The following is a 13,292-nucleotide window of genomic DNA, read 5'->3' as shown; positions in this document are numbered from 1 at the left end:
GTTGGGATATGATCACAGTTATTTTAATGGTGTAAACGATGTTAAAAAGCAAAAAGTTTTCCCGTAAATTCAAATAACTTCTGTGATTGTAACTGCGCCTAATATCATATTCAATGTTAACAATACCGGTGTCAACAGGCTGTTACATTCTCTACCTTCCTTTCAGGATAAACTAGGGACCTATCAGCCAACTGTAAAGTGACAGTGGTGGGATTATTCTCCTACTTTTAGCTTTTTGTACACACTCAGAGGCATTAAATTGATACTAGCACCTAAATCACACAATGCTCTGCCTATGTAATGGTCTCCTATGGTGCATGAGATTGTAAAACTTCCTGGATCTCCTAATTTAGGAGGTATCTTGCTAAGCAAATATTGACTGCTCTCTTGTGTAAGAGCAACAATCTCAAATTCTTCTAGTCTTCTTTTTTCTTGAAAGAATTTCTTTCATGAATTTCACATAAGTGGACATTTGTTCTAATGCATCCACAAATGGAATATTGACATGCAACTGTTTTAGGAGGTCTAAAAATTTCCTAAATTGATTATCTTGCTTCTGATTTTGCAATCTTTGGGGAAAAGGGGGTTGGGGTCTATTGGAGACAACTAGTGTCTCAACATTTGACTTAGATGCTTGACCCTTTGGAATGGACTTTTCCATGGAAATAGTCCCTAAAGATGGGTCTGGTTGAGTCTAAATTTCTGATTCGACCAGAATAGGCAGAGGATCACTATTTGTAGCCCCTTGTGGGCTGTTATGGAACACATGTGGATGGAACAGGTTCAAAATTTATATTTTTTTCCTGCTGCACTTTTTCCTCTTCTATTTTTTTTTAATGTGGAAGGTCTAACCACAGCTTCTGGCTGATTCACAAATCTACCATTTCTAAGCTCTATCATATGACATTGCTCATTATTTCTCCTAGGCTCTTAAGTGTTACTAGGCAAGGTACCAGGGAGTCTGCTATTCATAGTATTTGCTAAATGGCCTAGTTGGGATTCTATATTCCTCAAAGATGCAGGAATACTTTGCTCAACAACTTCCAAGTTGTTTTGCTTAGTTTCATTCTTGACCAAGTACTCCCTTAACAAAGCTTCTAAGGAAGAAGGTGAAGAGGTAGGCATCTCACTAGATTGAGCAACAGGTTGCTGCCTTGGAGATTGTGGGTAGTTTTGAGAGGGAAAATGTGGTTTGGCTTGAGCATTAGATGGGCCAGCTTGCTGCCCTTGCCCTTGAAAATATTGAGGCTGTTGATTCTGCCTCCTACCTTGATTAAAGTTGTTGGAAAAATTATTTTGGTTCCTATTTTGGTTCCCCACAAAGAACACAGATTCAGGGTTGGATGGGCAGCTAGCAAACATATGGGGCCCACTACAGAAAACACAAGTTTCACCTGTGTTCACAGCATTGACTTGTGGTATTGGAACTTGAGGTTGAGACAATCTTGCCTCAATGGCTTGACCCTGGTTTTTCACTAAAATAGTTAGTGCATCAAACTTAGCTGAAAGAACTGTTACAGGGTCTAGCTCATGCAAACCAGCCACTCTCCTTGACTGATTTCTATCTTCAGGCCATTCGGCATAATTTTGAGTCAGTTGTTCCAACAAATCATGGGCTTGATTAAAGGACATGGACATAAACATGCCATTAGCAGCAGAATTTGCTAAGGCTCTGTTTTGGGTGTTAAGGTTGTTGTAAAGGGTTTGCAGCACTGCCCAAGGTAGCAAACCATGGTTAGGGCATTGCTTAAGAAGGATTTTAAACCTTTCCCACACATCTACAAGGGTCTCACCATCCTTTTGCATGAAGTTGGTAATGTCACATCTGGTTTGTACTATCTTGTTGGATGGAAAAAATTTCATGATAAATTTTTCACCCAGTGTGTGCCAATTGGTTATAGAGTTGGATGGAAGGGAGTTCAACCACTCTTTGGCTTTGGCAGCCAGTGAATGAGGGAAGAGCTTCAATCTAAGTACATCATCTGAGATGTTAGGATTCCTAAAAGTGTTGGCCACTTCTATGAAATTCCTAAGGTGCTTGGGTGGGTCTTCCATCAACAGACCATGAAACTGCCCCATTTTTTGGAGCATGGTGAACATCACCGGTTCTAACTTAAAGGGCACTCCATTAACAGGTTGAGCAATACTTGGGTCTAACTCATCCAAAACAGGTATAATGAAGTCCGTCATGGACCTATCATTGTCATCTATTGCTGGTGGGTTCTCTATCCTTGCAGGTCCTCTTACCCCATCATTCCCATTTACATTTCCTAAATCCTCCATTTCTTCAAAATCTAGAAGTAGGATCTGCCTATTTGCTCTTTGGGTTCGTCTCCTAACTCTAAAGGTCCTTTCAGATTCAGGGTCAAAAGATTCTAAGAAAGGGTGTGGAGTTGCACTCATGCAACCTTTTTAAAAAAAATAAAATCTACCTAGCTTAAGCAAACAAAATTCCTATTCAGTATCTTCTAAAAAAAATCAAACAACCAACCGAACAGAAAATAATTTGCAACAGCAACAGTAACCACTAACAGAAAATTCCAAAGTTATAGCAAAAACAATATCCATAACCAAACAGAATTATAGAACAGTAAAAAAAATATATCCAAACTAATAGAATGAAACTAGTAATAAAAATAAAAGATTGAAACTAAAAAATTACGAAATAAGGTAACAACTATGAAACAATAGACTAGAAAATTAAATGACAGGAAAATTATATAAAACATGCAACAAAATAGAATATGAACAGAGCAGAATTTTAAGCTACCAATATTCAAGAGACTACAGTAATATTTACTAACACAATACAGAAACAGAATTCAAATTAAGCTAAAATAAAAACAGCAAAAAGAATTAGTTCAGAAATAGCAATCACACAAAGAAATCTAATAATGTACGCCTTGATCCCCGAAAACGGCGCCAAAAACTTGTTGCCTTGCTAACAGTTATGCAAGTATGCGCGCAAGTATACGCCAGAACAAGTAATATAGGGCTTTTATGAGTCATAGTTATCGTTCCCACAAGGATCTTTGGCGTTTTTGAATTTGAATAAAAATTGTAATTGCTAAACAGAACTAAAACAAAATAAAATCAAATCAAATCAAATTAAATGCTACTGCTATTCTAACTCAAGTGTACTGAAAATATTTATTTATTTTTTGTGAAGATTTTCTTTATAAAATAGTGATTTTAGTTGGTGAAAGAATCTTTAACTATTGACTGGAAAATTAATTAACTAAAAGACTTGTAAAATTTTTATATGATTTTCTCTTACGTTTTAAAACAGAAAATTAAATTTTGATTTGGACGAAAATACAAAAGAACAACAAAGATTGGTTTTGAAAACAGAATTTGGAAGCAAGTTGGGTATCAGTTTCCCCTTCCCTCATTTGCTATTAAGTTGCTTTGACAGGAAAATAAATGTTGCTTTTCTTCAACAGTCCCAGTTTAACGAAAATATATATATAACAATTGTTTCCCAACAACAGTTTTTTACCATAAATAACAGATGACACATCCCTGTGTATCTGTCATTACAAGACCTTGAAGCACCATTTCCTTAAGTTACATGGGGGTAACTTCATCCCTGGAGCAATACCCATTGAGAGAGATCTCTCTCAACTTTCCATGTTCTTACAGTGAGGTCTAATGTAAGTATTTCCCAATAATCTCACACCACTAGGAGTAGCCTAAGTGTGACCATCACATAATAAACTCAGAACGAAAAATACACAGTAAACAAACTGGACATTAACACTTAAAGCTTTAAACAACAACTAATAACATTTGAGTTCCGGGTACTCTTTCAACCTAACTCTAAGAAAATTAACTCATCACCACAGGTTGATGATCTAACAAACAGCAAAGGCACATAATAAAAAACAGAAACTTAAAACGTACGACTAGCAAAATATAAAGGCAGAGGCTATCTTCAGCTATGTTGCACCGACACCGACACGGGACACGGGATACGACACGACACGACACTCCGACACGTTAATTCTAAAAAATGTTAAATTTCGACACGTCAGGACACGTTTTGATATTATAAAATATTTTTAATTTATGTAGTGTATATTATATTTAGTATTTAATAATTTAACAAAAAAATAAAGCTAAACTTATAATACCCATCAATTTTACAAATAAACATAATATATCCTCAATGTTTATATTAAACTCAATAAAATCGTAATCTAATGAATCTAATAGTTGGAACTCAAAATACAATGCAACATAATCTTTGAACCTTTTTTGAGTCTTTGCAACGTGTATTGGAGTGTCGGGAAGTGTCGGAGTGTTGAGAAGTGTCAGACACGACACATTAGGATTTTTGAAGTGTCGGTACTTCATAGATCTTCAGCAAATAGCTCTGAAACAGTTCTTACAAAAATTACAGAATTCTAAAAACCTAAAAACATAACAGAGAACAGTAAAACAAAAATATCCAAAGGGAAAAGAAAAACTAGAGAAGAAGCCGAGGAGAAGAGAGAGCCTACAAATGCTTTTATCTCCTCCTTTATAGCTGATCCCAAGTCACCTCCTCAAAACGTACGTATGCTCCTCGCTCCACTTGATCGTTGGTGTCCCTTGCACGATTAACAACGCACCAAAAAGAATCTCCAGCCACCACTACTAACAACCTCCAGCTCATCAAGTTAATTGAGGGACTTGTTTGGATTTTTCTGTATCGCACAAAAATCGGTTAGGGTTTGTGTTGTGGTTGGTTTGATTCAAGAAATGAACCGTGAGTAGGGCTAGGGTTCTGTGTGGGGTCTGTGTCTTGAACGAAAATTAAAGGGTGGTTCGGTTTGAGATGGGGGTTTGATGGAGATGGTTCGCTCCATGGTGGGTGTTAGGGTTTTTTTTTCCTGCGTTTGCTTCAAGATTCTGAGTTCCCCTTTTGTTTCCCTTTCTTTTCTTTCTTCCCTTCTTTTCTTTCTTGGGCCTGGTAGACTTTTTCTCATAGCATCAGGCACATTCCTTTTCTTATTTCTTTTGCTTCTTCTGATTTATAAGGTAAAACCTCAGCCCAAGCTTTCTTATTTTTCTTGTTTTCCATTCTATATGCTTTGCTTGGACAAAATTGGTAATTGGGCCTGCAAGATACAAAATCAGCCCATTAGCACTTAAAATCAGAATCTTTCATAACAATGTAACATTTGGGGTTTATATTAACAAAAGATATCATTTTCATTCCCATTTTAACATCAAATCAAATGTTCTAAGTCACAAATCATGGACTTATCAGTCCACATAAGTTTCAGAGTCTGAAACATGGGGAAGGAATTGTAACAACCAAGTTATGTTACTACCATGTTACTACCAATCAATCTCACCGTTATATCGATTATGTTGATCCAACAGTTATATTTATTTTCATCTTTGTATGGTTATGATTCCCCATATTTAAAGTGAAAGCATTAAATATGGGAAATCATAACCATACAAAGGTGAAAATAAATATAAAGTATTAAATTTGAGAAATTATGACCATACAAAGATAGAAATAAATATAGCCGTTGGATCAACATAATCGATCTAATAGTGAGATTGATTGGTAGTAACATAGTAGTAACACAACTTGATTGTTACAATATCCTTCCCCCTAAAACATTTGTTAAAAAATAAAATCTATGCATGCAAAATTACTCTTGCAAAATTACTCTGGCAAATGTTATTGCACCTTTTACGGAGTGAAATACTATTATTATTCTTTTTTAACTTCATGTTGGTGATATGCCAAATCATCTCACCAAACCCGCCCCTCATTGTATTGTAAAATAAAATTTTAGATAACAACGGTGTTTAAAATTTTAATTAGGGCTGTGCATGGACCAGGTCGGATCAGATTTTTGTGCCGATCCGATCCAACTTGATTTTATAGGTTAGGTATTTTGACCCAACCCGGTTTAATTTGATCCAAGTCAGGTTTGACCCGGTTTAAATTTTTTTGAACTGGATCTGATCTGACCTGATTTGGTTTCAAAATCGGATCACATCCGACCTGACCAGCTCTTAACTTGATTTCAAAACTTGTTTTTGATTTGATTTTTTTATAATTATTCATTTAATTTTTAAACTCATAATTTAATTATTTATTTGTTTTAAAATATATAAATTATATAATAAATTATTTATTAAACCCACCTTACTTTGAGTTTCAACCTACCCAACCTCTTACTATATATATAATATGCTCTCCTCAATACTTAATAATACTCAATGTTGAACACATGAACTTGCAAGGATAATTATTATCCAGATAAGAAAAGTGATATAACGAAGTTGCGCCCTTTATCAGTAGGTCTAGACGGACGGATAAGTTTGAATGTTATAATACTGAACATAAAAAAAGATCTTCAATTAATTTGGCTTTTTCCACTTCATTAGCCCCGAACCCTGGACGACTATCGTTTTCTTATGGACTACTATCGTTTTCTTATTTAATGACACAAATAAATAGTTTAGCTTTTAATAATTATTTATGGCAGTTATCATAATGTTGTGGACAGCTTGTGATTTATCGTCTTCTTATTTATTTGTTGTGAACTCCCAAATTGCCTAGAACTCTAAAAATGAAAATTGCAATTGTGATTTTTAGTTTTTTTTTCTTCATATAATAGGTGTGGCCAGGATTTAAATCAACGAGTCAATTATTAAAATAAGTCAGGTCTAAAACGGACTAAAATAAAAATAAATCAATATTTAAACTCAGTTAAAAAAAAAATATATTTATGAATCAAGTCAAGGTCAAATCAAGAGCACGACAAGTGAATCAATTTTTTTGCACACCCTTAATTTTATACATTCGACTATCCCAGAAATTTAAAGGAATCGAAGTCACTACCATATGCTACCAATATTGAGGTTTAGCTTTATCCATTACTACTTGGCTTTGTTGTATGATGAGCTATATTGCACAACACGGATTTAAAACACATCGCAGCGTGGGACAGGACATACGCGAAATTGGAGTCAATTTCTCTCTATATGACACTCCTCATCTAATTAGCATCATCCTTAATTTTAAGATTGTAAATCAATTGAACACTTATACTTCTTAGATAATTTGACATTACAAATTAATTTTAAGATTGAGAATAACTATTAGACTAATTTTTTTTTTTTGGTAAAGATTAGACTAATTTAATTAAAAATGTTCATGATTACATGGTATCGAATTACGGAAAAGAGTTTTATTATTATCTTTTTGCAAGGAGAGGGGGGGGGGTTAAACAAAAACCCGCCCAATACAAAATGGACACATCAGAAATTGGGGTGCCACTCATTTTACCTCAGCTGTGTGAATGGGACAAACTCATCCACATGGCTTCTCAAAGGATCAGTGAACCTATATAGGAGGATTCAGTACCAGAAGTTGGTCCTATGCTACCCTTAGCCCTTAGGTCCTCTAGGTTGTTAAGTATATTTCCTCATTTTATGACATTTCAGTTATATAATTGATAATATTCATATATCACACTTAACTATAAATGGTGTATTTGTCAACTAAGGACATAGCCTCAATGAGGATATATATAGATTTTATATTTGACATTTTATTAACATTTTCATTCATTTGATATTTCAATAGACTTTATGGATGCAACACCCCAGGGCAGTAACCACAACCCTTATTTAAAGTTGTCTTCTATTCAAGACTCCAAACATTCAAGTTGTTACTCCAAACACTCCAAGGCATTCCAACACTCAAATTAGTATTTTAATTTAGCTTCTTTAGGATAATGTGTTGGTATTAGATCGTTACCTATACCATCTGTAATGGTTACTACTATGGGCACAGTTCTAGTCCGGATTCTTGCCACTAATGTTCATAATGTCCCTTTAAGTGTGTAATCAAGGGAGTTAATTCTCTCTGAAAATCATTTTCTGTTTAAATTGCCAAGGGAGGTGGCATCTCTGCTCCTGGTCCAATTCTTCGGCCTTCATGTGATGGGCCATCAAGCTCTTAGGCCCAATGTGAGGTCCAGTCCAAAACACTTTGCAAGACATATCCTCTTCCTTTACCCATCAAGATCTTCTCTAATTGTCCTCCTTGGCCACCTTGACGAGAAGCATATCTTCAGTGTTACCAGAGTACTTAATCTTTTACTAAAAATAGAAAAAAAGGATTCAGCTGTCAATAACCATAAAAGGATGGAAGAAAAAAGTATAATTAAGTGTTTTTTTTTTCTTTCTAATTATATCAAGGATATATTGAGTCTTCAATACTCTCGTAGTACTAAAGATATTTTCTTTGACGAGATCTTATTCCAGCCATCACATTGGCATGGAAGTGACCGTAGATGGCCCTGCCGTTTGCAGCAGTTATAAGTTGGTCAGGACAGTGCTGAAGAGCATAGGGAATTGAGAGAAACAGAGAGATGTTAGAAAAAACAAGAAAGATTTTAGCCTAATTGTGGGGTAACATTTACCCCCTAAAAAAGAAGAATTACTCCTATAAAATTTATCATTCTTTTATCTGAAAACCAAACATATTCACTTCCCTAAAATGAACTACTCCTAAAGTACATTTCAGAGTACTTTCAGTTAGTATAGGTTTCTATCTTAAAATGAATTTTTGGTAAAGTAAAATTGAAGGAGCTGTAAGAAGGGAAAAAGAGAATTCATTGAGGACAATGCCTTTAATGGATGTGGTAATCAAATGCAATTGCATCTTCATAAATAGAGCTTGGTGAAATATTCATTTAAAATAATTTCATCAAAAGTCACATATCTATTGAAGAATAATAAGCGCAGTATAGCTTATGACTGTATCACTTATGAGTCAACAATTTTATATTTTCTTTTTTTAATCCAACTAGGATGTACAAAAACAGGAAGCTATATCCTCCTGAATATAATAAAGTAATTGGCTTCCTAATTGACAGGTTAAAAAGATTTCCCCCCAAAATAATGACGTAGTGATGAAGGATCTATGTTTACCTGCTAAAGTTCTCAAATCTTTCCAAGATCGGATCACCGTGCAAAAATGCTGACAAGAATAGTAAAGTCTGCAATCACAATTGGCCACGCTAGCAACCAATCAACTTGGTGCCTGTTATTCAAATATTTGGTTAGGAAATCCTCAGCAAGATTGATTATATAAAAAACATGATTTACAATCTCATATTTCACAAAACTAGGAAAGTATAAAAATAAAATCAAATTATTAACAACAAATATATAACCAGAAAATAGAAGATATTTTCCCTATATGGGAGATACTCTCCAATACTCCCCCCTCAAGCCGGAGCATACATATGCACCAAGCTTGTTATAGATAAAGTAGCTTCAAGGAGCTCGAAACAGGCTTTCTAAGGATATCTGCAAGCTGAATACTAAGTCAACAAACTCAATAGTGGTTTCCAAGAAATAACTTTTTCTCGGATAAAGTGATAAACAATATATATATATATGGGATAACAACTTCTCCTGTTGGTGGAGAAGTTATTATTTTGCAGCTGACACAATAATTAGGAGAGAGAGAAGGGGAAGAAGTGAGAGAAAAAAAAAATTGAAGTGGGCTCCGCCATTTAATGTATCTACAACATGAGAAGGCTATTCTCCTTTGAAAGGAGAAGTATAAACCCCGTATATATATATATATATACTAGGTCCTCTTAGGCATAAGAATGTTAAGCTTTGTAGCCAACTTGAAGAGGGAGAAAAAAATTACTAAATTGTTTGAGGAAATCCTCAACCCGATTCAATATATAAACATGATTTACATTCTCTAATTTCAGGAAACTGGGAAAATATACAAATCAAATCCTAATTACTGACAGAAAATGTACAACCCTTGAATAGGAGATATTTTCCCCAAAAAAGGAGATAGTTTCCAACATAAACTACAGCGCAAAGATGGAGAGACCCACCTGATATCAATTTTTTTAATAAGTTGAACTTAGTGAAATGCCAATAAAAGCAAAATTTAAGTGAAGCAAATATGGGAAGGCAAAGGTGGGTTGGAGTAGCACCTATGATGACAAAATTGGTCATGTGAGATGAAGACCAATGGAGGCTCCATTAAGAAGAATGAGTGAAATGGAAAATTGTATGATGAGAAAAGACAGAAGAAGACCAAATAAAAATTTCGGAATGAAACCTAAAAAAAAAACAAAAAAAACATCTAAATGGTTTTACTATAAACTTGATTTTGGATAGAGCCTAATTGCACAAATTAATCCATGTAGCTGACGCCACATACTAGGATAAGGCTTTGGTTATTTTAATTGTGAATGTTGGTGACATTATCAACACTTGACCGGCACAAGGGAGGTATATGCCAAAACAATAGGACCAAAACAACACTTGAAACTGCAGCAGCAAAAGAGTTGCAAAATTTGGAGCATACCCAAGTCTAAGATAATTAAAATCTCACTGGATTATCACCCCAAGATAAGGGGAAAAGTCCATGTTCGTGCTGGGTGGGAAGAGCAATGCACTTAAATGCAGGTTGTATTGATGCCTACCAAACACCTACATTATGATGGAAAAGGGTGCTACACGAGCTCACAAGAAAATAGATAGAAGAGACAGATAACAAGAGTGTTCCTGCATACAGAGGAACATTCACTAACATATTAAGGGATGCTTAGTAGATGAGGCATTTCCTACCAAGCACGATAGGATCAAAACATAGACATTGCACCAAAGAACAAGTTGCACAAATTGCAACATACCAAAGCTCTCTTTAGCAGTAATCATCATGTTTTCCAAATTTTGAGCAGTGTCAGTCATGCCTTGGGTATTATAAGCCTGGGTCATGCAAGCGAAAGTGATGTTATCAGGCTCACATTTTCTTTCTCTCATTGCCAAGAACAACTCACCCATCTTTTTTAAGTCACCAGCTTGACCATAGGCACTAATTATGCAATTAAAGAAGGGAGTATCCAATACTACATCCGAATTCCGTACATGCCTCATGATTGCATCAACTTTGTCAACACACCCAGCTTTGCTATATGCATTGACAAGCGAGCAATAAGTTATAGAATTAGGCTTCACTCCTAGATGCTTCATTTTCTTAAAGTGTTTATCCATCTTCTCAATTTCTCCTGCTTTGCCAAACACCTCAATGACTGTATTATATGTTACAATTGTCGGACTGAAAAACCTCCTCTCCATGAAATCCATAACAGACTTCATCTTATCATACATTCCTGCTTTGCCATAGGACTTTATCATCATATTGAACGTCTTTATGTCTGGCTTTATGCCCATTAGCTGAAATTCATCAAACCACTTCTCCATCTTATCAATTACCCCACCATTTCCATATGATCCTACAATAGAATTCAGCGTGAAAACATCGGGTTGGCAGTTTCCATTTTCAATCATATCTATCAGTGAATTCTCCATGTGTTCAAACATGCTAGCCTTACCATATCCATCAATTATGGAATTATATGTCACACTGTTACATTCAACACCCAGATATGACATCTCCGAAAGAATGTGTTCAATAAAATCAAAACGATGAAACTTTGCACAGCAACTGATAAGAATAGAATATGTATATATATCTGGTTTGCAGTCAACAACTGATTTCATATCTTCAAGTATAGAAAATGCCTGCTGAAGGAGACCACTTTGACCGTAAACACTTACAAGAGCAGTGAAGACATCAACAGTAGGTTTAAGCCCTTCAGACAACATGATCTCAAAGAGCTTACTAGCCTCTTCTGGCTGCCTGCATTTGCCAAGCATCATCAACAGCTTTGCATATGATTGGCATCTTGGTTCATACCAATGTTGCTTACGAAGAAGTGCAAAAATCTGCAAAAAGGAATTAATCATATTTCAGACATAACTGAAGGTTAAAAGCTAATCCTAAAATAAATTTCAGTCATGTTTCTCAGCCTAAAACAAAATCCAGTCATGTCTAACATTCACAGAATATGATATATGTCAAAGTATCCCTAGTTTGCAAAACAAGCTCATGTTTGCATGAAGGAAGGCAAGAAGCATAAGGTGAATGAGTGAATCAAGGACGAGAGTTGAAATATAAATTGAGCAAAATAAAAAACCAATGGCATACACAATTAAAGGTCTGTTTTTTCTCTGAAACTCAAGATTTTCCCAACGTATCCAAACAATATCCAAATGGAAAATATCAAGGGTCAGAGCCAAAATAAAAAATTAAACAGTAAAATTCAAAACATCATGGTATAGCTCGCTTTTACAACTCTCCCCGATTTCCATAACAGAAAACCACACTTGACACTTCTTTTCTTTCTCTACAAAACTAACAGTCAAACCAAAAAGATCCATAGCCACAAGAGCAACCAATTCTACACAAATAGCTCAATTCAGTCAGTTCAAAGCAGCTTCATACCCCATGAATCATTGCATTGAACTCAATCCAATAAATAATTCTCAAAACATGTAAGTGAATAAACACATATGAGACTACTTCCACCCACCCACCCCATCATTTTACTCTCCACTTAAAATTAAAAAAATAAAAATCTACTAATTTAAAAAAAAAATAAAAAAATACTAAGTGTTAATTTCAAAATAATGGGTCACATCCAAAATGAAAATTTTCAAAAAAAAAGAAAAGAAGGGGGGGGGGGGGGGGGGTAATAGAATTTGAAATTGAGACCAGCCTTAAGAGCATCCTGCCATCGACACCCTTTGATGGCGTCATCCAAAGCTTCGAGAACGGCCTTTGGCCAAAGCTGTCTGTGCTTCCAAGACTTGCCTTTGTTCTCCACGCCTTTTATAGCGGCTTCGGTTCGGAGAATGCGTGACAGGTCCTTCTTTGGGTCCTTCTGGAGCCCCGAAGACGCCGGTTTCGAGCGCCGCTTCAACGATTGGACGCTAAAAGAATGAGGTGGCTTTGGAGCATTTCTGTGGTTTTCGTTTGGGAATTCCGTCGAACGAGTAATGGTTGTTGTGGAGGAAATGGAAGAGGACCATGTCAGCGACGCGGGGTGAAGCTTCATTGCAGAGTGACAGGTGAGGTTCTCTGTGTTTCTCTATGTATGCTTCTATTCTATCTATAATAGTTTTATTTTTTTGGATTTTTTATTAGAAAAAATATTTGAGGTTTGAAATGAAGGGTTCGCGATTTCTATTCGCACAAGATAGAAATTAAGGTATTTTTATAATTATAATTTATTTTAATATTATAATAGTCATTTTTATTATAATTTTTTAATCTATCGTTTTAGCAGCGAATATAAATTACTTATCTACGTCGTTTACTTTATAAACATTGAAACCTTAAATGAAACTTATGTGATTTCACTATTACAAATAGGTGGATCCACACTTTT

At 35.2% G+C, this 13,292-nt stretch overlaps 2 protein-coding genes and 1 non-coding gene across 5 annotated transcripts; 1 reads left to right on the top strand and 2 right to left on the bottom strand.

Moving 5' to 3' along the window:
• Positions 1 to 930: 930 nt before the first annotated feature.
• Positions 931 to 2,403, bottom strand: LOC133307977 (uncharacterized). Its single transcript, XM_061508563.1, has one exon. It carries the CDS (start codon positions 2,401 to 2,403, stop codon positions 931 to 933), a length of 1,473 nt encoding a protein of 490 aa, XP_061364547.1.
• On the top strand, positions 1,727 to 1,832 carry LOC133307979 (small nucleolar RNA R71). The gene has a single exon (XR_009751111.1). It is a non-coding gene; the product is annotated as a small nucleolar RNA R71 (small nucleolar RNA).
• A 4,828-nt stretch (positions 2,404 to 7,231) lies between the features above and the next one.
• Positions 7,232 to 12,979, bottom strand: LOC133307978 (pentatricopeptide repeat-containing protein At3g53170). Of its 3 annotated transcripts, none has more exons than XR_009751109.1 (4): positions 12,621 to 12,979; positions 10,692 to 11,787; positions 8,953 to 9,064; positions 7,232 to 8,118 (listed from the first exon to the last, which is right to left on the bottom strand). XR_009751109.1 is itself a non-coding variant. In XM_061508564.1 (3 exons), the coding sequence occupies exons 1-3, from the start codon at positions 12,957 to 12,959 to the stop codon at positions 9,042 to 9,044; spliced, it is 1,458 nt and encodes a 485-aa protein (XP_061364548.1). In that variant the 5' UTR covers positions 12,960 to 12,979; the 3' UTR covers positions 8,568 to 9,041. The 3 variants fall into 3 exon arrangements, 1 of the variants encoding a protein (XP_061364548.1); XR_009751110.1 differs by having other exon boundaries at positions 7,232 to 8,070; XM_061508564.1 differs by lacking the exon at positions 7,232 to 8,118 and having other exon boundaries at positions 8,568 to 9,064.
• Positions 12,980 to 13,292: the final 313 nt, after the last annotated feature.

This window comes from Gastrolobium bilobum, unplaced genomic scaffold (genome assembly GCF_033153095.1).
Source record: "Gastrolobium bilobum isolate Gb01-03AN ecotype WA unplaced genomic scaffold, APGP_CSIRO_Gbil_v1 utg80055, whole genome shotgun sequence".
Taxonomy (NCBI): domain Eukaryota; kingdom Viridiplantae; phylum Streptophyta; class Magnoliopsida; order Fabales; family Fabaceae; genus Gastrolobium; species Gastrolobium bilobum.
The sequence above is the reverse complement of the archived record's forward strand: the minus strand, read 5'-3'. Positions and strand labels throughout refer to the sequence as shown.

Bases quoted from the DNA above. Each gene is read 5' to 3' on its own strand.
- LOC133307978 (XM_061508564.1), bottom strand. From the start codon at position 12,959: ATGAAGCTTCACCCCGCGTCGCTGACATGGTCCTCTTCCATTTCCTCC. The intron at 11,788-12,620 runs GCTGGTCTCAAT...TCCTTTTTGCAG, and splicing joins GATGGCAGGATGCTCTTAAG to ATTTTTGCACTTCTTCGTAA. The intron at 9,065-10,691 runs GTATGTTGCAAT...TTTGAATAACAG, and splicing joins TACTGCTAAAGAGAGCTTTG to GCACCAAGTTGATTGGTTGC.
- LOC133307977 (XM_061508563.1), bottom strand. From the start codon at position 2,403: ATGAGTGCAACTCCACACCCTTTCTTAGAATCTTTTGACCCTGAATCT.